The sequence below is a fragment of the Pan paniscus genome, chromosome 8 (genome assembly GCF_029289425.2).
Source record: "Pan paniscus chromosome 8, NHGRI_mPanPan1-v2.0_pri, whole genome shotgun sequence".
NCBI lineage: Eukaryota > Metazoa > Chordata > Mammalia > Primates > Hominidae > Pan > Pan paniscus.
The window spans coordinates 114365058-114390817 of NC_073257.2; the positions used below are offsets into that span (position 1 = coordinate 114365058).

The 25760-nt window shown below is 48.7% G+C and overlaps 2 protein-coding genes across 6 annotated transcripts in view; one reads left to right on the forward strand and one right to left on the reverse strand.

Annotated features, from left to right (window-relative positions):
* Positions 1-1706: 1706 nt before the first annotated feature.
* On the reverse strand, positions 1707-25228 carry ACTR1A (actin related protein 1A). The gene is made up of 11 exons (XM_003825522.3): positions 25088-25228; positions 13029-13093; positions 11542-11617; positions 10629-10754; positions 8090-8214; positions 6640-6856; positions 5491-5583; positions 4479-4653; positions 4315-4376; positions 3610-3650; positions 1707-3443 (listed from the first exon to the last, which is right to left on the reverse strand). Exons 1-11 carry the CDS (start codon positions 25133-25135, stop codon positions 3341-3343), a joined length of 1131 nt encoding a protein of 376 aa, XP_003825570.1. The 5' UTR covers positions 25136-25228; the 3' UTR covers positions 1707-3340.
* SUFU (SUFU negative regulator of hedgehog signaling) overlaps positions 24784-25760 on the forward strand; it is a 125919-nt gene continuing 124942 nt past the window's right edge. For 3 of the 5 annotated variants that reach the window (XM_034931388.3, XM_008950857.5, XM_034931387.3), the window contains exon 1: positions 24790-25474. In XM_034931388.3, the coding sequence (XP_034787279.2) occupies positions 25467-25474 (8 nt within the window). In that variant the 5' untranslated portion in view covers positions 24790-25466. Of the gene's footprint in view, positions 25475-25760 lie in introns of all 5 variants that reach the window. The other 2 variants (XM_055093326.2, XM_055093325.2) reach the window with 2 other exon arrangements.

Below are 25760 nucleotides of genomic sequence, written 5' to 3' on the forward strand. Positions count from 1 at the left end.
CTCGGGCCCAAAATGACCATTAGGCCTCAGTGCATTTCCCATGTATCACTGCTGGACATGGTAGTCAAAGAGAGAGGAGCCTCTTTTAGGCCCGAGGTTCTCAGCCTTGGGGTCCCCTGGGGAACTTAAAAAATACTGACATCTCAATTCCATTCCTTGGGATTCTGACTTAACGTGTCTGGGGTATGGCCTGGGCAGTAGGATTTTGAACATCTCTGTAGGTGATTTTATCATGCAGCTGGCACTGAAAACCATGACTCTCAGCCACAATTTCTCAACCTTGGCACTAGCACTGGAGATATTTGGGGCCAGATTGTTCTCTGTTGTAGACATTTAGCACCCCCCACCCCACCCCACACACACACCAGTTGCGACAAACAAATATATCTCCAGGCATTGCCAGATGTGTCCTGGGAGGCAAAATTGGTTCCAATTGGGAACCACTGCTCTAGGCCAATGGTTTTTTACAGGCTGCATGGTGATTAAAAATGTAGGCTGTAGGTTCTATGGCCTGGGTTTACATTCGGGATTAAGAAAGGCCAGCACTGGGCACGGTGGCTCACACCTGTAATCCCAGCACTTTGGGAGGCCGAGGCAGGCAGATAACCTGAGGTCAGAAGTTTAAGACCAGCTTGGCCAACATGGTCATATTAAAAATATGAAAATTAGCTGGGCACAGTGGCAGGCACCTGTAATCCCAGATACTTGGGAGGCTGAGGCAGGAGAATTGCTTGAACCCAGGAGGCAGAGGTTGCAGTGAGCGGAGATTGAGATTGTGCCTCTGTACTCTAGCCTGGTGACAAAGTGAGACATGATCTCAAAAAAAAAAAAAAAAAAAAAAAAAAAAGGCAGAACTTTGGAAAATTGCTTAATCTTTCTGTGGCTCCAAATCCTTATCTGTAAAATGGACAACAAAAGCACATATATTTTGTAAGGTTATTGGGAAGATTAAATAGTTACCATTTGGCAAAGACCTGGCAATTTTCCTCCCAAGTGCAGGTTTTAAACGGAGAAGTGATTAATCAGGATATCTGAGTATGGGCCCTGGAAACTGCACTGTAATAAGCTCCTGGCCTTCTTTTTTTTTTTTTTTTTTTGAGACAGTCTTACTCTGTCGCCCAGGCTGGTGCGATCTCAGCTCACTGCAACCTCTACTGCCTGGGTTCAAGCGATTCTCCTGCCTCAGCCTCCTGAGTAGCTGGGATTACAGGCGCCTGCCACCATGCCCGGCTAATTTTTGTAGTTTTTAGTAGAGACGGGATCTCACCATCTTGGCCAGGCTGGTCTTGAACTCCTGACCTTGTGATCCACTTGCCTTGGCCTCCCAAAGTGCTGGGATTACAGGTGTGGCGTGAGCCACCGTGCCCGGCCAAGCTCCTGGCCTTCTTATTCACTTGACAGTTTTGAGAATCTTTGATTTCAGGGATGTTGAGAGCTGCTCCTGTCATCTGGAGTTGAGTCTCACCCATGGGCTACAGTGTACACAGGAGTGGGACCTTCTGTTCTTGAACTTAGGCTGTGGTGTGATCACCCTTTTCTCTGCATCCACCTGACAGGCTGGGACTTGGGCTATGCTCTGGACAAGGCTGGCTGGTGCAATGATGCCCTCTAGAGGATGGATCAGGCCCAGTCACCACCTCAGATTCAGGGCCTGCTGCTCTTCCTCTTTCCACTTGGCCCTGGTGACAGACAGATAGAGGCCCAGCTGATGTGTCTATCGGAACGACTTTATTTCAGTACACTGGGCCCCACCAGGCAATGTGGTTTGTGCGAGGCTGTGCGAGGGACAGGCTTGGGCTAAGAGAAGGGAGGTGAGTTGGTTAAGCGCACTGCAGTCCGCGGGGCGCTACGTTGCTTTCACACATACCTGCTGCTGTGGCCCACACCTGGCAGGGGCCTTTGGTCATAGGACGGCGTGGGGAAGAATACTGTGTGAAGTCTGGGATTGGGGTGGGTCTTGGTGTCACAGGTGAGGGTGCCGGTGAAGACTAGCTGGCCCCAGCTTTGCACCATCTAGGCTGAAGGCCTTTGGACCACTCCTAGGAGTCAGGCCTGGCTCCATTAGCTCCTGGCACTCTGGTCTGGCCCACTCCCTCCTTAACCAAGCAGGTCCAAGGTCAAGAATGGCACAAGATCAGCCCAGAGGGGGCCTTCCCACCTCTACAACCTAGTCCCCTGGTCAGCTACAGTGGCAAAAGGCAACTTGGTAAATTGCAGCTTTCTCCAGTCTTAAGGGCACTGGCTCTCCAACACCCCTCCCTTGCTTAGGGGCCTCTGCCAAAGAAAAATTTTACCTCCTGTTTCAGAAAATCTAACCAGCAACCAGCCTGTTGATTCCAGGGCAGTGAGCAAGAGGAAAAGGGAGAAAGAGCCTGGTGGGAGTGTCTTTGAGTGTAGCTTCCAATCTCAAATGGTCCTGCAACCTGTGGACACTGTCAGCTCACCATCAGCTGGGAGAGGTGGGGCCCTGGAGGCTAAGCTTAGGTGCTGTAAACATTAGTGTAGCAAGGCAGGAGGCAGCAAGCTCCCTCTCTCCAGCCCCTAACTGAACAAACACTTCAATAAATAAAACGGTTTGAAGATGGCATTGCAACAAGAACAGATGGAAAGCGAGGTCCTGGAACCAGCAGGTGCCTTAAACTCTCCCAAGGCCCCCGAAAAGGGACTGGGCTGGGAACATTAACTCTGCAGCCATTCAGAGGGAGGACTGCTCCTGCCCTCCTCCAGTGGCCGGTGTGGTCCTGTTCCCTAGTGAACATGAGGGCCTCCTGCTCTCTCCTGACTCCAGTCTCTGTAATAGCTCTTGGGGTGCTTTTCCAGCCTCCCAAACCAAAATGGCAACAAAACCAGACAGAACTCAACCCCAGTCCCAGTCCTCAGTGTGCAGTCAGGAGGCATCGATAGTGGAGGCAGCAGCTGCCTGGGGCCTCAGGGCACCCTGGGGGTGGGGGTGAGGGTGGGGCCAGCCCAGCCTAGGATGGTCAGCTGCAAGGTCTCCCGGGGGATGGCTTACCTCCCTCTGTCTCCCTGTGGTAGTAAACGGAGTCCCCCACAGCCAGCCAGAGGCCACCTGAGGAGGGAGCACAGCCTCTGCCAGCGCTCTTCCCTGTCAGGAGCCAGTTAGTGGTCAACCCCAGGCCTCAGGCCATCACCACTGCGGGTAGTTCATCGTCCTTTCTGGGCCCAGGGTCCCAGGGCCACACGGCACTCGCATGTGCGCACACACTCATATCCACACACGCACTCACACACAGGCAGTTCCTCGCAAACACTCCGACTCAAGAAAGCGAGTTTTAAAGTGGAGTTAACTTCAGAGAGAGGTGAAGATGATGTCCCGACATTAGAAGGTTTTTCTGTGGATGGATCGGGCACCGTCTTCCTCATATTCCTTTTTGGAGACCCACATCTTCTTAAAGGTGTCCAGGGAGGCAAGGATGGAGCCCCTGGAGGGAGGAAACCCAGAGGAACCGTGTGAGAGAGAAGTGGCTGTGTGTGGAGCCTACCAGTCCCCTGGGGCCAAACCAAATCAGGCTTTTCTTTAGAGGGTGCTGAGGGGTTATCAGTGCCATCACTTCCTGTTCTGTTCTTACTCCTGGAAGAGCTACTCACCCAATCCACGTGGAATACAGTCTCTCCTGAGGTGCAGATATCTGCAAAGGTGGGGGAAAGAGGAATCTGAGACTTCCAGCCCTCCCGCTCCCTTTCCCTACAATGCTCCTCTTTCTGCCCATGGCAGGGGATACATTTTACACAAGCCTGAAGCTCTGGCCTCTCTGGAGGGCACTGTGGCCAGCCTGCCACTCATCTGGGGAAGCAGGTTTCCAGTCCCCACAGGTCCCAGGGAAGCTGGGACTATTGGGGGGGGCAGGGAGAAGCAGACTCCATGGCAAGAACTGTACTCCTTCCTTTAGGATCCCCGCTCTCCTCAGACAGCCAACCTCCTTCACCTATCACTAAGGTGTCAGACTGTGTGACAGGGGAGCCACCTGGGCAGGGGGCACAGCAACAGTAAGTCAGTCTCCTCTTAAGATTATAGTTTCCCTGAAAGATCACGCAGGGGGCCCTCTACCTAGTACCCTGCCTCATCTGGGTATTAGAACTGCCTGCCTTTGGTGTGAAGAGGGAGAATGAGAACTCAGCCTCCCTGTGGCTGACCTAGACCTCAGGGTCAGTGTACAGGCTGGGAACCTGGCGCTGCTTGTAGAGCCATGGCTGCTTGAAGAGCTTGGGCAAAGCTAGAGGGAAGCTACGCCAGGTGGCACTCTGTCCATGGAAGCCTAGTTCCACCCAGGCCAGGCCCCACCATGCTCCTACCCTGATCTTCACATCTTTTGGAGCTAGTTTCTTCACTTCACTCAGGAGCCTGTCACCAAAACCTGAATGGGCAAAGAGGAGAACTTCAAGTCAATTCTCAGGGTGCCTGGAGCCAGCAGGAGCTGAACACTTCCAGGGGAAGGGCTCCAAGAGAAGAGACAAACCTTTGAACAGGGTAGAGCCTCCTGAGAGGACAATGTTGGAGAAAAGCGTGCGCCGCAGGTCCATGTCTGACTTCTGAATGGCGAACACCAGGACCTCGTGGATGCCTTCACTCTCCTCTCCAATCAAATCTGGCCTGAAGAGCAACTCAGGGGCCCGGAATCGGGAAGGACCAATCTGCAGGTAGGAGGGCCAGCTGAAGAGGTCGGAGCTGGGACCAAGGTCCCTTTGGGAGTGGGAATGGAAGACGCCCCTCTGCATGTCACTTAGTAACTGGGTGGCTATGAAGGCCAGGCTCAAGACAGACTCTACATGTCAAGGGCTTAAAGGAACAAAGATAGGCCTCATGGAAACTAGTGAGGGGAGGCTCCTATATTTCCTTCTCGCTCTGGCATTTTCCAGCCAAGAGGTCTTTGGCATCAGTACATGGATTTATTTGCTCATGGAAATGTCTTCCTAGCAATGGGGGTTCAAGGGAGTGGTAACTCACCCTACACTGCACCTAGGTGTGGTGAAGGATGGCACTAACCATCCCACTTCCTAATCTCATACTGATGTGGGACAATCCCTTAGGAGCTTCCTCCCCTCTAGCGGGAGGGAGCAAAGTTCTGGCTGCCTCCTCTGCAGGAGACAGGGCCACTCATGCTCAGGAGCTCTGCTGCTCCAGAGAGAGGGTGTAAGGCTGGGGTGTCCAATCTTTTGGCTTCCCTGGGCCACATTGGAAGAATAATTGTCTTGGGCCACACATAATATACACTAACACTAATGACAGCTGCTGAGCTAAAAAAAAAAAAACTGCAAAAGAATCTCATAATGTTTTAAGAAAGTTTACGACTTTGTGTTGGGCCTTACTGAAAGCCATCCTGGGCCACGTGCAGCCCATGGGCCAGGGGTTGGACAAGCTTGGTGTAAAGGGACTGGCCTGCCAGACTCCAGACCCTGATGGAGAATTCTGGTTGGGCCCAGAGCTTTTGTGGACCTAAGGGGACCGAAGAAAGAAGGCAGGCCACCTACCTCAATGGTGCTGCCATCAGGCAGGTAGTACTGAGCTTTCTCTGTCTCTAGCGTCTCATCCTTTTGGGGGTTTATGGATAGGTAACAGGCTCTCTGCAGATCCAAGCAAGACAGTCAGGCTGGCAGGAAATCTGGTGCACATCCAGTCAAAGGCCCAGGGGAGGAATGTGCTGCTGCACAAACCTGTCTAAACGTTGTGATGGCCCCAATGGTCACTATAGCTGCTGCCCAGAAGCAGGGGCAGTGAGGTCTCTGTTGGCCTTCACTGGGTGGCATTTAGCATATGAGTTCTTAACCGCTCCACCTTCCTGATGGGCAAGCTTGGAAACTTGGCCCCTGGATCCTAGGTCTGAGACCACAACCTAAGTTCAGCCCAGGCCCAGGCATCTTTCTCCTTCTACCACTCATATGGTTCTGGTCCTACCCAGCTCGAGTTTTCCCTATAGCCACAGGTGGCAGGAGGTTTCAGTTTACTTACAAAGACAAATGTTTTAAATGTATTATGACTTCTTCAAGGATGTTAAAAAAATAAAAATAAAAAAACCAGGAGTGGGCGCGGTAGCTCATGCTGCAATTCTAGCACTTTGGGAGGCTGAGGCGGGCAGATCACTTGTGGTCAGGAGTTTGAGACCAGCCTGATCAACATGGTGAAACCATGTCTCTGCTAAAAATACAAAAATTAGTGGGGTGTGGTGGCAGGCACCTATAATCCCAGCTACTTGGGAGGCTGAGGCAGGATTCAAGTGATTGCTTGAACCCGGGAGGCAGAGGTTACAGTGAGCCGAGATCACACCATTGCACTGCAGCCTGGGCGACAGAGCGAGACTCCATCTCAGAAACAAAACAAAATGAAACAAAACCAAACCCTATGTAATTTGCATATAAGGTATAAAAAACATACTGAGCCCCTATGTAGCCAACACCCAACTGAAGAAATGGAAGCAGCTCCCTTTCCCCCAACAAGATGGCAGCACGTCAGGAAGGCGAATCTGTCAGTGTGACGTAGGGGAGACCTGGCTGGGAAGAGCAAGGCCTCGCCAGGGACCCCCAGGCAGGTGCTTTGCCTGGCTTCACTGGCAGGTCACCAAGGTCCTGGGTGCTATGCTCCCAACCCCCACTCCATCCCTAGGCCCAGGGGGCAGCACTTACTTCTTTTATGGCCTTGACAATCTCAAACTCAGAGGATGAGTGGAAATCGTAGCCCTCCTTACGCAGGTAGAGGCGCAGGAAGCGAGAGACGTCCCGGCCCGCGATGTCGATGCGCATGATGGAGTGGGGCATGGCAAAGCCCTCATAGATGGGCACAGCATGGGTGACTCCATCCCCAGAATCCAGCACCACCCCTGTGGTCCTGCCTGTAGCATAACTGAAGCAAAGGGGCAAACCGTCACTCAGCACTGCCTCCTCACGCTGGGAAGAAATACACTTCTTTATTTAGGGTTCAATGTCAGCTAATCTAAAGCTTGGGCCTGCCTCTCTCCAGGGTCTGTAGAATGGACTGGGTACTAAGGAAGCCCGGGTGTTGGAGCAAGCCATGAAATACCTGAATGGAAGGAGCTGATCTTCTCCAAGTTCCCTCCCCGTACCCAGAAGAGTAGGCCTTCCTGTCTGAGATGGCCTGGCCTTCAGCTGCTTCAGAGACCCAGCCTAGGGGCCAGTTTTAACTCTCTAGACAAAAGGCAAAAACCCTCAAATGTCAACAGGGGCCAGGCAGGAAAAGTAAGAGTAAAGAAAAATAAGAATATTTTTCACTTCCATAAAAAACAAAGGCAGGAGAAGACCCCGCTTTACTGGTTTGAGAGCCCGGGGACCTTTGTCAGCCTCCCTCCAAAAAAAGGCAAGTGAGGCAACTGACCCCCTGCTTCAGTGCAGAGAGGCCAACAGAGCATGGACACGCTGTGGGGAGGGTGGGCTTGCCAGCCCCATCTCAAGTGGCAGCCGCTCTTCAGCTCCAGCTGATTTTTGCCCTGTGGGAATGTGTGCCCGACATTCCCAGATCTTCCCATTTTTTTCAGAGAAGCCAAAAATTTGGGTTTTGATGGGACACCTTTTGATTTTTAAATGCTGGCTCACAGTTTGTTAATGGGGTCAAATAAATCCCACGTGTAGGTCACTTGTGGATAATCTCTGCCGTAGACCTCACTCTGGTGTGAGGTGGGGTAGGAGTGTGACAGGAGCCATGGGGGATGGGAACAAGGACTGTGGTGGCATTCGGATCATGGTTGTCTCACAGCCTGGCAGAGCAGCTGGCCACAGTAAGTGCTGAATAATAAGTGGACACATTACAGGGGCCTCCGGGAAGAGCTGCTGCAGCATGTGGCTGCCTCGGCAGGCCCAGCCAAGGCCTTGGGGACCAAACCCACTAGGAGTCCTGACACTGGGATATGGTCAATAGCAGCCACATGTCCTCCTTTGCTTTCAACTACGAAGCCTCAGTGCTCAGTTTCAGCAAAAGCCTCTCTCTCTTTCCCACCATCTTTAACCTTTCCCTAGCAGAGGGGGCTCAAGTTACTCTGAACCATTCCAGAGGAGAGCCAGCCTCAGCTGTGCCAAAGGACTGCTTTCCCCGCAGGGGCCGGGCTAGCCAGCTGCTACTCACAGGCTGAGTACAGCTTGCATGGAGATGAAAAGAGCGGGCACATTGAAGGTCTCGAAGAAAACTTCGGCAGCTCGTTCCCGGTTTTTTCGTGGGTTTAAAGGCGCCTCAGTCAGGAGCACAGGATGCTGGTGAAAGGAGCCCGGGAGACAATGAGGCCAAGGCCAGATTTCCATCTTCATTAGTCTTAGGGGAGAAGACCCTGCCTTGCTGGTTTAAGAGCCCGGGGACTTCAGTCAGCCTCCCTCCAAAAAAAGGCAAGCTGTGCCTGTCAACTATCCCTGCCCAAGTAGTTTTCTCAACTTTTCAAGTTAATGCCCACTTTAAAATTTCATTCTGTCCTCAGCTGTGCCCCCCAACTCCCCTCCTTGTCCTCCAAGATTGTTATACAGGCCCCTGTGTCTACTGTGTATCTCCAACTGTCAAGAAGATTTTGTGAAACTCTAAATTCCTGCCGCAGACCAGTTCCAGTCTGTGACCTGTTAGGAACCAGGCCGCACAGCAGGAGGTGAATGGCAGGTAAACGAGCATTATTGTCTGAGCTCCACCTCCCATCAGATCATCCGAGGCACTAGATTCTCATAGGAGTGTGAACCCTACTGTGAACTGAGCATGTGAGGGATCTAGGTTGGGCACTCCTTATGAGAATTGAATGCCTGATGATCAGAGGTGGAACAGCTTCATCCTGAAACTATCTGGCCACCCCAAACCCCGACCCCCATGGAAAAACTGTCTTCCAAGAAACTAGTCCCTGGTGCCAAAAAGGTTGGGGACCACTGCTTTAAAAAAACTGTCTGAAAACAGCCGGGCATGGTGGCTCACACCTGTAATCCCAGCACCTTGGGAGGCTGAGGCGTGCGGATCATCTGAGGTCGGGAGTTCGAGACCAGCCTGACCAACATGGAGAAACCTCGTCTCTACTAAAAATACAAAATTAGCCGGGCTTGGTGGTGGTGCATGCCTGTAATCCCAGCTACTCAGGAAGGCTGAGGCAGGAGAATCGCTTGAACCTGGGAGGCAGAGGTTGCGGTGAGCCGAGATTGCGCCATTGCACTCTAGCCTAGGCCACAAGAGCGAAACTCCATCTCAAAAAAGCAAACAAACAAAAAAAAACCAAAACTGAAAACATCCCACCTGCACCTGGAAATTGATACACCTAGTCTGCACCTCTCTGCATTTTCTTTCTTTCTTTTTTTTTTTTTGAGACAGGGTCTCACTCTGTCACCAGGCTGCGAGTTCAGTGGTGCGATCTTGGCTTACTGCAACCTCGATGCCCCCAGGCTCAAGCAGTCCTCCCACCTCATCATTTCAAGTAGCTGGGACTACAGGCACGCACCACTGTACCCAGCTATTTATTTTTTCATATTTTTAGTAGAGGTGGTGTTTCGCCATGCTGCCCAACTTGGTCTCAAACTCCTGAGCTCAAGAGATCCACCCAAAGTGCTGGGATTACAGGCATGACCCACAGTGACCAGCCTCCCTTTACATTTTTGAATGGAGAGTTACTTCCTTACAAGTTAATAAGCACAGGCTGCACAAGGTGGCTCACGCCTGTAATCCCAGCACTTTGATAGGTGGAGGCGGATAGATTGCCTGAACCCAGGAGTTCGAGACCAGCCTGAGAAACATGGCAAAACCTTGTCTCTACAAAAAAATACAAAATTTGCCAGGTGCCATGGCTCATGCTGTAATCCCAGCTACTTGGGAAGCTGAGGCAGGAGAATCATTTGAATCCGGGAGGCAGAGGTTGCAGTGAGCCTAGATCACGCCATTGCACTCCAGCCTGGCCAACAAGAGCAAAACCCCACCACACACACACACACACAATTAGCCGGGCATGGTGGGGGGTGGGGCTGAGATGGGAGGATTACTTGAGCCCAGGAGGTCGAGGCTGCAGTGAGCTATTGCACTCCAGTCTGGGTGAAAGAAGTTAATGAGCACAGGCTTTGAATTCTAAAAGACATAGGTTTGAATTCCATCTCTACCCTTTGTTCACTTGGTGACCTTGGAAATACCACTTGGCTTTTCTTTTTTTTTTTTTTGAGACGGAGTCTCACTCTGTCACCCAGGCTGAAGTGCAGTGGCACAATCTCGGCTCGCTGCAAGTTCCGCCTCCTGGGCTCACGCCATTCTCCTGCCTCAGCCTCCGGAGTAGCTGGGACTACAGGCGCCCGCCACCACGCCCGGAGAATTTTTTGTATTTTTAGTGGAGACAGGGTTTCACCGTGTTAGCCAGGATGGTCTCGATCTCCTGACCTCGTGATCCACCCGCCTCGGCCTCCCAAAGTGCTGGGATTACAGGTGTGAGCCACCGCGCCCGGCCACGACTTGGCTTTTCTGAACTTGTTCCCTTGTTTGTAAAATGAGATAATACTACCTATATCTCATAGGAATGGTGTTAAGATTAAATCTGAATATGCCTGAAAATCAAATGGCTCCAGCACTCTTGGCAGTGATCATCGTCCTCCTCATCATCTCTAGGGTAGGAGTTTGACACAGCTTTGCATACCCTACAGGAGTGCCCTACACACAGGATCCTCACCTCCTCTGAGAAAGTCTGCAGCTGGTCCTTAGAATAGACATATTGCCAAATGCGTTCCATGTCGTTCCAATCCTTGACGATGCCATGCTCCATGGGATAGCGGATTGAAAGCAGCCCTCGGTGCTCCTGGGAAAAGAGAACAGGACTTACGACTGCAGTCAGGCTCCACCCAGGACCCTGCTCTCCCAAGACTAAGCAGTGCAAGCTGAATCCCTTGCAAAGAAGCCTCAGCTTCCTGAGCTCCCACCCTGCTGTCCTTGCCCAGGGCTAAGGGTGGGCACTCATTCTCCAAGGCTAAATACTGTTTGCTGCAAACTGCCCTCATTCCCGAGGAGCCGGCAAAGCAGGGGCTTCTGCATTTCCATGGCCCCTCAGGTGCCTCTAGGGCAAGTGGCAAGAGGCATCTTCCTCATTGCCTGGTTCCAGGACACAATCTCCTGGCTCCCACCTCTGGGCCTCAGCACTTGAAGCCAAGGATGGCAACAGCGATTCTGCTATCTGCTTACAAGAGGCTGCATGAGGGCTCTGACAAAGCTGTGTGAATTAACTCATCCCTAGGGTACCCCAGCCAGGATCTCCCCACTGAATATTTTTTGTGAAAAAAATAATAAACACAGTAAATTTGATCACTGACAAGGCAGTGACAGGATGCAGAAGACAACAGCCCTGTTTCCTAGACTGGTCTCAGTGTGTCCCAAAGTGAGGTCCCAGGTATTTTCTTCTCCAAGACCACAGGCTGTTCCGGGGAAAAATAAACCACCTAAGCCTAGGATGAGAGAATCAAAAAGGAGATTTTCAGAGAAAGTTGCCCCTTTTACTTATGGGTATGTCCAAATGTTAGGACATGTTCCATGTGGTGAATAATGAAGGTCCTCTGCTGGCTTAAGGCTTGTTCTGTAGGCCTGGGAATTACCTCAGCTTTGGGGCCAATGAAGATGTCGCCTTCAAGGGCTCCTGCCATGACACGAACGTGCTTGGGTCGGCCCACACTAGAAAAGACAGTGAGGAGGACCATCATTTTTCATTTCATGACAGAACACAGGAAGGATGTATAGATGTACATACACACTCAAATTCTACTGAGATTATCTTCGAGGAGTGAAGTCACAGTTGATTTTGATTTTCTTCTTTATACTTTTCTGTATTTTCCACAATTTCTAAAATGAACATGTATTATTTATATATTATTTCATATTTTATATTTATTATAAATTATGAAAACAAATTTTTAGAGTATTCAATACCTCTAGTTCTTCTCTTTCTGCAGTGTATGAACAGACCAAGAAAGATGAGGAAATGAGAATTTCTAAAGGAGTGATTAACTCAAAACATTTTAGTGTCCTTAGTCCCCTTCCCAGGACCTCTAAGTAAAACTGATGCTGGGCTGGGCTCGGTGGCTCACGCCTATAATCCCAGCACTTTGGGAGGCTGAGGCAGGTGGATCATTTGAGGTCAAGAGTTTGAGACCAGCCTGGCCAACATGGTGAAACCCCATCTCTACTAAAAATACAAACATTAGCTGGGCGTGATGGCACATGCCTATAATCCCAGCTACTTGGGAGGCTGAGGCACGAGAATCGCTTGAACCTGCAAGGCAGGAGTTGCAGTGAGCCGAGATTGCGCCACTGCACTCCAGCCTGGGCTACAGAATGAGACTCCGTCTCAGAAAACAAAAAAAACTGTGATGCTATAGATCGGACAGATAGCCTCTTCCTTTCCCTCCCCCTGTAAGCCCTTCCTGTAAGCCTCTGTGCTCTTCTCCTGCCTGCAGTCTCTCTATCTTAGGAAAGTTCTGAGAAACTCCTCATTAAGATGGTAGAAGGGCTGTAATCCCAGCACTTTGGGAGGCCGAAGCAGGCAGACCATGAGGTCAGGAGATCAAGACCATCCTGGCTAATACGGTGAAATCCCATCTCTACTAAAAATACAAAAAAATTAGCCAGGCACGGTGGCGGGCGCCTGTAGTCCCAGCTACTCGGGAGGCTGAGGCAGAATGGTGTGAACCCGGGAGGCAGAGCTTGCAGTAAGCCAAGATCACACCACTGCACTCCAGCCTGGGCAACACAGCGAGACTCCGTCTCAAAAAAAAAAAAAAAAAAAAAAAAAAGATGGTAGATGGGTTAAATGTTAATCCCCAGCCTGGGTGATAGGAGAATTTTAAAAGGAGGGCTCCACCAAGAGGCAATCCTCCAAAGCAATAAGTTACCAATGATAAAATTTGTTAGCATCAGATAAAATTGGATTTTTAAAAAGAGGCCTCTTATCTGTGTCTCTCAAATTGTACCATGTAGACAACTGTTTTCCTTTGTTGACTCCAAACCCGGCTCCTGTCCCTTATAGGGCTGGGCCTGTAACAAAGCTGATGAGCCTCCAAAACGTCTAAGCTACAGAATGACTTACTAGTTTGGAAAGCAGTATTTGGGAATCTGATCACCAGCAAAACCAGCTTTAATCACACCGGATCCCTGAGGAAAGAGGAGAGAGAATGAGGAGTCAGAACTATCACAAATACAAAAGGAAAAAATACATTATATGGTACCATTTTTATTTAAGAAAAGAAAGTGGCCGGGCGCAGTGGCTCACACTTGTAATCCCAACACTTTGGGAGGCAGAGGCAGGCGGATCACTTGAGGTCAGGAGTTTGAGACCAGCCTAGCCACCATGGTGAAACCCTGTCTCTAGTAAAAATACAACAATTAGCCGGGCATGTTGGCAGGCACCTGTAGTTCCAGCTACTTGGGAGGCTGAGGTGGGAGAATCACTTGAATCTGGGAGGCAGAGGTTGCAGTGAGCCAAGATTGTGCCACTGCACTCCAGCCTGGGTGACAGACTCTGTCTCACAGGAAAAAAAAAAAAAAAAACTAATATTTGTATATAATATATACATTTATTTGAACCTAGAAAAAGGTAAATGCACACCAAAAGAAGGGAAGTGGAAATAGGATGGTGAGGAGGATTCTCACTGTATACACAACCGTATGTGTGATTTTTCTGTAGTCTCTGACTTTTCTACATTGAACATGTTTTGCTTTGGGAATTAAAAACACTAGTAATAAAGGGAAGAAAAAGACAGAAAACCTGGGGAAAGAAGAAAGTACCTAGAAGCATCAAAGCAGCCAAGTTCAGGAACATAAGGTAGGAAAAGCACATGACTCCTTGTTACACCACCCTGGGGTGCTTTTAACCTACTTTCCCAGCTCAGGCCTGAACTCTCCTAGCTTCCAGGGCCTCTGTGACAGACACCGCCATGAGCACTGTCATGCTTGAAATGGACTCCCATGGAACACGTGCTGTCTGGTTCTTATTGCAAGGGCAGAGCACGATGCTTTGGGAGATTTTTGTTGTTGTTTTCTTTTTAACTATGCTTTCCTTTTACTCCTTGGTCTCCTGATGGTAAAGAGAAGCAAAGACTAAAGCCTACTCTGAGAATAGAAGAGAACCACAGTCCTGCTGCTCCAACACTTGGTATGTCGAGTGAGGTGTCCAGAAAAGAATCTGAGTTCTCCCAGCATCTCAGGTACCACCCAGGGCCCAATCAATGTAAACAGTGACTCTAGACACAGAGACCAACCCTGTGCAGGACAGATGTCAAGGCTTAGTATTGCTTGTAGATACACCCTGTCCTCTTCCTTTTTTTTGAGATGGAGTCTCGCTCTGTCGCCCAGGCTGGAGTGCAGTGGTGCAATCTGGGCTCACTGCAAGCTCTGCCTCCCAGGTTCACGCCATTCTCCTGCCTCAGCCTCCTGAGTAGCTGGGACTACAGGTGCCCACCAGCATGCCTGGCTAATTTTTTTTTTTTTTTTTTTTTAGTAGAGACAGGGTTTCACCGTGTTAGCCAGGATGATCTCGATCTCCTGACCTCGTGATCCGCCCGCCTTGGCCTCCCAAAGTGCTGGGATTATAGGCGTGAGCCACCGTGCTCGGCCTTTTTTTTTTTTTTTTTTTTGAGACAGAATCTCGGTCTGTCACCCAGGCTGGAGTGTGGTGGCACAATCTCAGCTCACTGCAACCTCCACCTCCTGGGTTCAAGCGATTCTCCTGCCTCAGCCTCCTGAATAGCTGGGATTACAGGCGCACACCACCATGCCTGGCTAATTTTTGTATTTTTAGTGGAGATGAGGTTTCACCGTGTTGGTCAGGCTGGTCTCGAACTCCTGACCTTGTGATCCACCTGCCTCGGCCTCCCAAAGTGCTGGGATTACAGGCATGAACCACCGCGCCTGGCCTCTTCTTCCTTCTTAACTCTTCTACCACCACACCTGATACCCTCACCTTTCTAACCCAACATGGTTTGCAGCTGCACCCGTAGCTGGGGCAAGCCTTTTCCTGCTGCCTGTTGACCACTCTCCTGGGGTGGAGTGTGGTATTTACTGACCTCATTCTACAAGCACTGAACACACCTGGAGACTCTAAGTAGCCAAGGTTATCTGTACCAAAGGCTTCCCAGCAACATGCCTGCTTCCCTCCTTGACTCTCTTATTCCTGCTCTTCTGCAGGAAGAGGGGGAGTGAGACTGGCCATCTGGTGCTTGCCTTTGGCAAGACAGAGGTTGGTGGAGGAAGCAAGTGGTTGAAGGAAGCCAGGCGTGGTGGCTCACGCCTGTAATCCCAGCACTGTGGGAGGCCGAAGCGGGGCAGATCACATGACGCCAGGGAGTTCAAGGCCAGCCTGGCCAACATGGCAAAACACTGTCTTTACTACAAATACAAAAATTAGCCAGGTGTGCTACACGTCTGTAATCCCAGCTACTCAGGGAGGCTGAGGCAGGAGAATCACTTGAACCCAGGAGGTGGAGGTTGCAGTGAGCCAAGATCGCACCACTGCACTCTAGCCAGGGAGACAGAGTGAGACTCCACCTCAAAAAAAAAAAAAAAAAAAAAAAAGAAGTGGTTGAAGGGCAGAGAAAGTGGTATGAGAGGAGAGCAGGGCAGCCAGTTCTCTAAGGGAGCAGGAATCTTTGCCAACAGAAGAGAGTGAAAACAGAAGACAATGTGCAAACTCATTGGACTGGGCAGTACAACAAGGAGCCTGGAAAAGGTGCAGCTGTCAAGTGAGCTGAAAGACTGGGAAGGAGGGGCAATTTGCCTACAAACCCAAGGGCTCTGAGAGCAAGGCACGGACAGGCAAGAAGGGAACTCCTAGAACTTGTTTGCTCAGGCTTCCAATGATTGCTCACTGCCTTCATCTGGGTGTGGTGATGCCAACAGACTAATTGGGTCTCCCGGCAGAGGTTAAAAACAAGAGAGGATGAGATCTGTCCTTCAGACCCTGGATATTTTTAAGAGATGATTTTCCTGGGTATTTTATTTTTAGTTTACTAGCAAAAGGACTAGAGTCTGGGTAAACAGGCAGATTATGAAGTCAGATTTGTTTTTTCTTCTCTGTCCTTCCTAGCAAAGAGTATAAAAAGCCCAGTTCAAATATCATCACCTTCCTCCTGAAGAAACATCCCCAGTTGGAATGAATGATCATCTTCCTATTATCTCACAGCAAATTTCCATTACCTGTACCACGAGGTGGCATGCACTTCATTCTGCTTTTTATTACAATGTAAGGTTTCCACTTTCATCTCTTTTCAGTTGAAGTTCCTTAAGGCTAAAATACATTTCGGCAGTATCTGGCATTTGCTGGGTACTCAACAGATGCTGGCTGAGTAAAATTAAAATCAAGTGCAAATGACTGGCAGATAGAACCTAAAGTATGGAACCTGAATGACCAGCTGAAATGACAGAAGCCCCAGGCAGAGGCGGTTCAGGAAAGGGGAAAGCAGCACTGGGAGTGATGCACAAGGTGGAACCAGACCCAGCGTGTCCTTGCAGCCCCCAAGCAGGCCTGCCATGCCAGTCATAGGGTGATGAATCAGTGGAGAATGAGGAGCAGCTGAGCTGCCTCAATTCTGCTCAAGCCACACAAATTCTGCTCAAGAGCATACAAAAGGGTTATGTCCATTTCTTTAACAGTATTTACAACTAGGAACTGTGTACCTGGCAAATAAGCTGCCACTGTCTTTGTTATTCACTCTGGCAAGGCCAAATGAAAAAATGCCTGGTAGAGGCTTCTTGAGTAGTCTTGGCTGGGTGTGGTAACTCATGCCTATAATCCAAGCACTTAGGAAGGCCGAGGCACGCAAATCACTTTGAGGCCAGGAGTTTGAGACCAGCCTGGCCAAAATGGAGAAACCCCATCACTACAAAAAATACCAAAAAGTTAGCCAGGCATGGTGATGCGTGCCTGTACTCCTAGCTACTTGGGAGGCTGAGCTAGGAAGACTGCCTGAGCCCGGGAGGTCGAGACCAGCCTGCACAACATGGCGAAACCCCGTCTCTACAAAAAATACAAAAATTAGCTGGGCATGGTGGTTGTGTGCCTGTGGTCCCAGCTACTCAGGAGGCGGAGGTTGGAGGATCACTTGAGTCTGGGAGGTCAAGGCTGCAGCAAGCTGTAATTGCACTGCTGCACTCCAGCCTGGATGACAGAGTAAGATAAGACCCTGTCTCAAAACCAACCAACCAACCAAACAAACAAACAAAAAGTATGGCTGGGTGCGGTGGCCCACGCCTGTCACCCCATCACTTTGGAAGGCAGATGAGGGAGGATTGCTTGAGGCCAAGAGTTCGAGAGACCAGCCTGGGCAACATGGCAAAACGCTGTCTCTACAAAATATTTATTTTAATTTTAATTTTTTTGAGATGGAGTCTGGCTCTGTCACCCACCTAGAGTGCAGTGGCACAATCTCGGCTCACTGTAACCTCCGCCTCCTGGATTTAAGCGATAGTCCTGTCTCAGACTCCTGAGTAGTTGTTGTTACAGGCGTGCGCCACCACACCCGGCTAATTTTTGTATTTTTAGTGTAGAGGGGGTTTCACCATGTTGGCCAGGCTGGTCTCGAACTCCTGATCTCAAGTGATCCACCCGCCTTGGCCTCCCAAAGTGCTAGGATTACAGGCATGTGCCACCACACCAGGCCTACAAAATATTTAAAAATTACTCGGGCGTGGTGGTGCGGGTCCATAGTCCTTGCTACTTGGGAGGCTGAGCCCAAGAGGTCAGGGCTGCAGTGAGCTGTGATCTCGCCACTGCACTCCAGATTGGGCGATAGAGTGAGCCTCTGCCTCAAAAAATATATATAAAAAATTCAAAATAAGGCCAGGCGCAGTAGCTCACACCTGTAATCCCAGCATTTTGCGAGGCCAAGGCGGGCAGATCACGAGGTCAGGAGATTGAGACCATCCTGGCTAACACGGTGAAACCCCGTCTCCACTAAAACTACAAAAAATTAGCCGGGTGAAGTGGTGGGCGCCTGTAGTCCCAGCTACTCTGGAGGCTGAGGCCGGAGAATGGCGTGAACCCAGGAGGCGGAGCTTGTAGTGAGCAGACATTGCGCGACTGCACTCCAGCCTGGACGACAGTGCGAGACTCCATCTAAAAAAAGAAAAAAATTAGCCGGGTGTGGTGGCACGCGCCTATAGTCCCAGTACTCGGGAGGCTGAGGCAGGAGAATCTCTTGAACCCACAAGGGGGAGGTTGCAGTGAGCCGAGATTGCGCCACTGCAATTTAGCCTGGGCGACAGAGACAGCCTCCGTCTCAAAATAAATAAATAAATAAATATACAATTATTATTATTTTTTTTTGATACGGACTCTTGCTCTGTCGCCCAGGCTGGAGTGCAGTGGTGTGATCTCGGCTCACTGCAAGCTCCGCCTCCCGGGTCCAAAGCCATTCTCCTGCCTCAGCCTCCCAAGTAGCTGGGACCACAGGCGCCTGCCACCACACCTGGCTAATTTTTTTGTATTTTTATTTTATTTTGTTTTTGTTTGAGACGCAGTCTCGCTCCGTTGCCCAGGCTGGAGTCCAGTGGCGAGATCTCGGCTCACTGCAAGTTCCGCCTCCCGGGTTCATGCCATTCTCCTGCCTCAGCCTTCTGCATAGCTGGGACTACAGGTGCCCGCCACCACGCCTGGCTAATTTTTTGTATTTTTAATAAAGACGGGGTTTCACCATGTTAGCCAGGATGGTCTCGATCTCCTGACCTCGATAAATACATAAATTTTTAAAAATCAGAATATCTGGCAACACTAGGCTGGTATTCCTGCATGGGGACAATTGGATAGAAAGGAGAATCAGTTAACATTTTGGTCAGGCATGCTCAATTCAATGCACCTTTCAGATTTCCCAGCCTGGAAGAGGTGCCTTTCAGGCTATTCTCTCTCTTCTCTTTTGAGTATATTTCCATTCCTGCTTGGCCTCTGCAGGCATTGAATTTGAAATCCCTATTCTAGGCATTTGCAGCCACTAATTGGTGATGTTTCTTCTTCCACATGGTATCTGATTTCTTTTTTACCCTCAGAGGACTTAGCTCAGTGTGAAGCACATCCTTGGCTTGCAAAATATACATAATTGAACAGTGAAAATATCTTTATAAGTCACCTCTTCTTCACCTTTTCTGTCAAGCTAGGGATGGATTCTTGCTGAAGCTGTACAACCAACAGCCTGAATATCACACTGTAAGTGACAGTGTTAGATAAATACATTGACTTCATTTCCTCAGCTAATTCTAGTGTCCCTAAAAACTTAAGTGAATCAGCATTAGTAGGATCAGAAAAGCTGATAACAAATTGTAAAAGAAAATTTTTTTTAGACAGTGAAATCTGAACATTGACTAGATAACTGATAAGATTAAGGGGTTCTTGTTGATTTGATTAGGCATGATAATAGTATATTGATTATGTTTTTAAATGAGTGTGGGGCTGGGCGTGGTGGCTCACACCTATAATCCTAGCACATTGGGAGGCTGAGGCGGGTGGATCCTTTGAGGCCAGAAGTTCGAGACCAGCCTGGCCAACATGGCAAAACCCCGTCTCTACTAAAAATACAAAAATTAGCTGGGCATGGTGGTGCATGCCTGTAGTCCCAACTACTCGGGAGGCTGAAGCAGGAGAATCGCTTGAGCCACGGAGGTGGAGGTTGCAGTGAGCATCACTGCACTCCAGCGTGGGCCACACAGCAGACTCCATCTCAGGGGAAAAAAAAAAAAAAAAAAAAAAAAAAGAATGTGGGAGAGGGAAATGGGCAGGAATGTAGTTGAAAAGATTGGCCAAGAGTTTGATAACTGTTACAGCTAGGTGAACGTATGGATGTTCCTTACACTATTCCTTCTCCTTTGTATGTTTGAAATTGCTATAATAAAAAGAGATAACAGTAGGATGATAGCACTTAAGTAAACTTTCAAAACACAAACAGCACACTCCCCTGCCAAACTTAAAATGCATATGCACATAAAATCATGGATGGATCTAGGCATGGTGGCTTGCTCCTCCTATACTCCCAGCTACTTGGGAGGCTGAGGCAGGAGGTTTGCTCGAGCTCAGGAGTTTGAGGCTGCAGTGAGCTACGACTGCAGCACTGCACTCTAATCTGGGTGATAGAGTGAGACCTCATCTCTAAAAAAAATTTAAAAACAAATAATAATTAAAAATTAAAAAAAATCATAGGTGGAAAGGAGCACAATTTTTTTTTTTAAAGAGATGGGGGTCTTGCTGTATTGCCCAGGCTGGCCTTGAACAACACAATTCTCCTGACTTATCTTCCTGAGTATAAAAGGAGGACAATTTTATGATGATGGTTGTTTTGCGGGTTATTTGTAAAACAGAGAGAAAGGATAGGGTTGCCAGGCACAGTGGCTCATGCCTGTAATACCAGCACTTTGGGAAGCTGAGGTGGGAGGACTGCTTCAGCCCAGGAGTTCTAGATCAGCCTGGGGAACACAGGGAGACCCCATTTCTACAAAAAAAAAAAAAAAAAAAAAAAGGCTGAGCAGGTGGTACACGGCTGTAGTCCCAGCTACTTGGGAGGCTGAGGTGGGAGGATTGCTTAAGCTTGGCAAGCTGAGGCTGCAGTGAGCTTTGATTGTGCCACTGAGCCCCAACCTGGGCAACAGAGTGAGACCTTGTCTCAAAAAAAAAAAGATAGGGTTGTGGAGGGGTACAAAGAGTCTTCAATTATATCTGTAATGTTTTATTTCCTTAAAACATGAAGGTGGATGGGAACACTAAAGCAAAAAAAAATACTGAAGCAAATATGGCAACGTCAATATTTATTAAATCTGGGTAGTAGACACATGCTACCTGGGTGCTTGTTATATGCCACACCGAATTTTTCTGTGTGTTTAAAGTATCTCTCTCTCTCTCTCTTTTTTTTTTAAAGGGGGCTGAAGCAGCACAACATCCAAAGCAAAACAAACAAATGCTTAGCTTATTGTTGAACTTCTGAAGAGCCTGCATTTAGGTCCATATAGTCACAAAGACAGTTTTAAGTTTGACAAGAATGTTGATCCATTTTAGGTTTAGGCAAAACTGTAAACTTAGAGTTTTTTGTTTTTGTTTTTAAATAGGCTGGAGTGAGGTGCACGATCTCACTGCAGCCTCAAACTCCTGGGCTCAAGTGATTCTCCCATCTCAGCCTCCTACAGGTGCATGCCACCAAGCAAGCCTGGCTAATTTTTTTTTTTTTTTTAAAGTAGAGATGAAGTCTCACTATGTTGCCCAGGCTGGTCTCCAATTCCTGGGCTCAAACGATTTTCCAGCCTTGGCTTTCCAAAATGCTGGAATTACAGGAGTAAGCCACCACATTTGGCCTGGATCTTAGGAAAAATTTGAGTTTCAGAATAAACATGGTATTCTGATCAAAGTGTAATCCTCAAAATGTGGCCTAGGAGCTGCTCCTATCTTACACTATTCTCTATGTCTTTGGGAAGAAATGACTTATATTTGGTTTTAAAAAATATCTATCATCATAAAGCTTCTTGGGTGATTAAAAAAATACCTATCACTTTATTGTTGTCATTAAAGCACACACCTACCTGCCCCTCCATTTTCCTCATTAAATTCTGATGAAATGACTTGATGCCAGAGTAAGATGAAAGAAGTGGTCACAATTGTCTTATGATTGGGAAAGGCTGTGAACTTAATGGGGCTCTTTCCCTGCTTTCTTTCTCCTGCATTCTTTTGATTATACTCTTCTGCCCATAAATAAAGTGTAGCAACATGTTAAGCTATGGAGTTAACATAGCTAGTGATACATTATTCTCATTATATGTACTAAGTTGTCTCAGGTATTTCAAATAATGTTTCCTATACATCTACCATCTTGAAAATAATAAAAACAAAATGACCCCCCAAATGTTAAACAACAAGGACTACCTGAGACCCCACATGTAAAAATGTGGCAGATTTTCAGCAAATACTAATAGGAAAATGACTTAAGTTTCTCCTACTTCACCTTTTGGCAGAAATACTGGCATAATAAAGGACATGTTTTCCCAGAGGGGGAAAAAAAAAGACAAGTCAATTCTTTAAATCTTGAAACTAAAAATGCATCACTGCTGTAATGCATTTCGAAACATACTACCAGGAAAGAGAAAGAAAAAAATTAAGACGCATTAGTGTAAGTGATATTAAAGAAAATGGCCGGAGATGGAACTCCTGCCTAGCAATTCAAGAAGCAAAGGAGCTGGTGGGATAGACAGGTTGTTCCTTCTGCATTGCTGATGAAAACAGGAAATTGAATTTCTATGTATTTTTCCTTTTTACAACTAAGAAAAAGGCAGAAGAAGCACAAAGAGCCTGGCTAAAGACAGAAATCATAGTGCTCTCTGAAAATCAACATCAAGAACAAAAAGTCCTACTCAATTATCTGCAGTAACTAACTAGAGAAAACTCCCCATCTTTTCTTTATTTAGGAATATCTTTGTTACTTTGATAGAGATATTCAGTCATTCATCCAATCACCCATCAATCCAATGAAAAAACATTTATTGAGCACACAGAGGTGCCAGACCCTAGGTATACTGTGTGTGTGTGGAGAGAAGTGGGTGAAGTGAGACTAAAGGAATATCATCTTTCTTAAATTTTTTTTCCCAACACCACTAAACCTGTGGGAGAATATCATCTTTTTCCACAAGGATTTAATAGTCTAGTGAGGGAGACAAAAAGATCCTCTCAAAAATGAAGTATCTGGGCTGGGTGTGGTGGCTCATGCTTGTAATCCCAGCACTTTGGGAGGCCAAGGCGGGTGGATCATTTGAGGTCAGGAGTTCAGGACAAGTCTGGCCAATATGGTGAAACCCCATCTCTACTAAAAATACAAAAATTAGGCCGGGCGCGGTGGCTGACGCCTGTAATACCAGCACTTTGGGAGGCCGAGGTGGGCGGATCACGAGGTCAGGAGATCGAGACCATCCTGGTTAACACGGTGAAACCCCATCTCTACTAAAAATACAAAAAATTAGCCGGGCGAGGTGGCGGGCGCCTGTAGTCCCAGCTACTCGGGAGGCTGAGGCAGGAGAATGGCGTGAACCCGGGAGGCGGAGCTTGCAGTGAGCCGAGATCGCGCCACTGCACTCCAGCCTGGGCGACAGTGAGACTCCGTCTCAAAAACAAACAAACAAACAAACAAACAAAAAACAAAAATTAGCCAGGCGTGGTGGTGCACATCTGTAATCCCAGCTACTTGGGAGTCTAGGCTGGAGAATCTCTTGAACCTGGAGGCGGAGGCTGCAGTGAGCTGAGATCGCACAATTGCACTCCAGCCTGGGTGACAAAGCAAGATCCTGTTCCCTCCACCCCCCTACACCAAAAAAAGAGGCGTCTCTGCCAGGCACGGTGGCTCAGGCCTATAATCCCAGCACTTTGGGAGGCCAAGGTAGGGGAATCGCAACAGCCCAGGAGTTTGAGACCAGCCTGGACAACATGGTGAAACCCTTCCTACAAAAAATACAAAAATTAGCCAGGGGTGGTGGCGCGTGCCTGCAGCCCCAGCTACTCGGGAGGCTTAAGTGGGAGGATCACTTGAGCCCAGGAGGTTAAGGCTGCAGTGAGCTGTGATCGCGCCACTGCATTTCAGACTCAGCAACAGAGCGAGACCCTGTCTCCAAAAAAGAAAAAAAGAAAAAAAAATGAGCTGTCTCATTGAGCTCAATCCTGCCCCTTTCTAAGGGGGAATAATAAAAACAAAATACCCATGGAGAGAAGGAAAATTTAATGAAAACAACAACAAAAATATATTGGAAAAAGCAAGCAACTTGGAACTGGATCTTAGTCTGATGACTGGCTCCTCAATTCCTAAACTGGATGGTTTGAAATCTGTTATTTAACATCCCTGCATACACTGGGGATAGTAATTCCTATCTACCTAACAGAGCTGAAGCTTAAACGAGAACATTGTAATATGCCTAAGGTCCCAAGAGCTGAATCAACAAAGGGAATCTGACAGAGTCAGCTTACAACAGAGGGAACTCGTAGTTTTGCCTCAATGGAGGGACCTACAAGGGACACAGACAGGGATCAATCTCTGTGGGACCAAAGCTTTGAATCGAAGGCAGAAATGCAGTCGTTTTACAATTTTCTCCTTTCCCCCCAAAATAAGAGCAGTATTTAGATTCTTTCTATTGGTCAATATTGATGCTTCTGCATGGTGGTGCTGGCAAAAGGGATGACGGATAAAGTACTGGATTTAGGGCACCTCTGCTATGTGACCTTGGGCTCACGTTACGTCTTCGCGCTTCAGTTTTCTCATCGGTAACACGAAGATCAAAGTTTCTTTTAAACTATGCGTCCAGTTTTTGTGAGGATCCAACTCGAATGTATGTGAAAACGCCCTGGAAGCGCTAGAGCGCCAGGCAAATATTAAGTTTGGTCATTTTTTCCCCGTAAGAACTAGGCGTTCCAAAGAGGAGGACAACCTCTCTGCTTGCTTTGTCACTCTCCTTTCTTCTCGACCTTTACCAACTTTGTAATTTATAATCACAGTAATAGCTGACATCCTACAGCAGTTTCTGGCACCAGATTCTCGGGCCCCACCCAGATCCACACCACCAAGCCGCAGCGCCGGCTGAGACCGAAGGAAAACTTAGCCGTTCTCCACCCGCGGGCGGGCACTCGCCTTTAGGCCCCACCACCCAGAGTCCTGGAAGCCAATCCCCGCAGCCCTGGAGCACTGCCCCGCCCCTTCAAGAGGGAAAACAATATGGCGGCAAGGAAGAATGGCAGGGGCGTGAGCCAATCACCGCAGAGGCCTAGCCTCATCCGGCAAGGCTAAGAGGCGGTATCATTGGCTAAGATGGACAGCCAGAGCAACCAATAGAGCGATCGGAAACGGGGGAGAGGGCGGGCGACGGGAATCTCACACAGCGGTTAAGGCCCCTAGAGCCAAGGGCCCAAGGACTGGCTTGGACTATAACTCTTTCCTTTATCCACTCCAGAGTTCTCCATCCCACTTTTGCTGGCTGGCCGCCTTGCCTGCGGACAATGTGATAAGGGGAGGAAGGAGGCGGCGGTGGCTGAACGCGCCTGACAGGCCGGGCCAGTGACAAAGAGCCGGCGGCTCAGGCTGAACCCCGGGAAGCGATCCTTTCGAGGAGGAGAGCCCAAGTCCCCTTATAGATAGGAAAGACGCAACTCACGTTGTCGATCACGACAGGCTGGTTGGCGATCACATCGTAGGACTCCATGGCAGAGGAATCTCTCCTTCTGGGGAAGGAACTGCCCAGCCGGGTCCGCCGCTAGCGCCACTGACACGCATGCGCAGTCTAGCCGCCGGTTCAGGGCGGCGAGGGAGCGGCCCGACCTCGCCTCTGAAGAACTACAATCCCCAGCAAGCTTTGCGCCTGGGTTAGCGATCTAGCTTGCTTTGCTGCCCGCCTAGTTTAAGACTGGGAGTCGCATTTCCAATGCACAGTACCCTGGGATTTGTGGTCTCCCTAGATTAAACAGCCAGAGACACAGGTTGATGGTCATGTTGCATGCCTGGATCTGTAGTCCCTTTGAAGGAGTTCGCAGTGCATGCTGAGGTATGTAGTCTTCTCGAGTACTTGTCTGTAGTTCGGTTTGGATTGGTCGTAATTCATGGATGTTTGGATTTTGCAGATCAGCCCTGCCACTCCCCCCGACGTTCCCTTAGACAATATAAGGTTCTCATGTTTTTATTTGGGTCTGTAAGACTTTAATAAACATCTCCTAGCACCTCACACTCTAACAAAAAGGAAATGTTAACACACGTACGCGAGAGGACATATTCCTACAACAAAGGAAAACAATTTAAATTGCATAAAATTAGCTTTAAGTTTAAAAACCTGT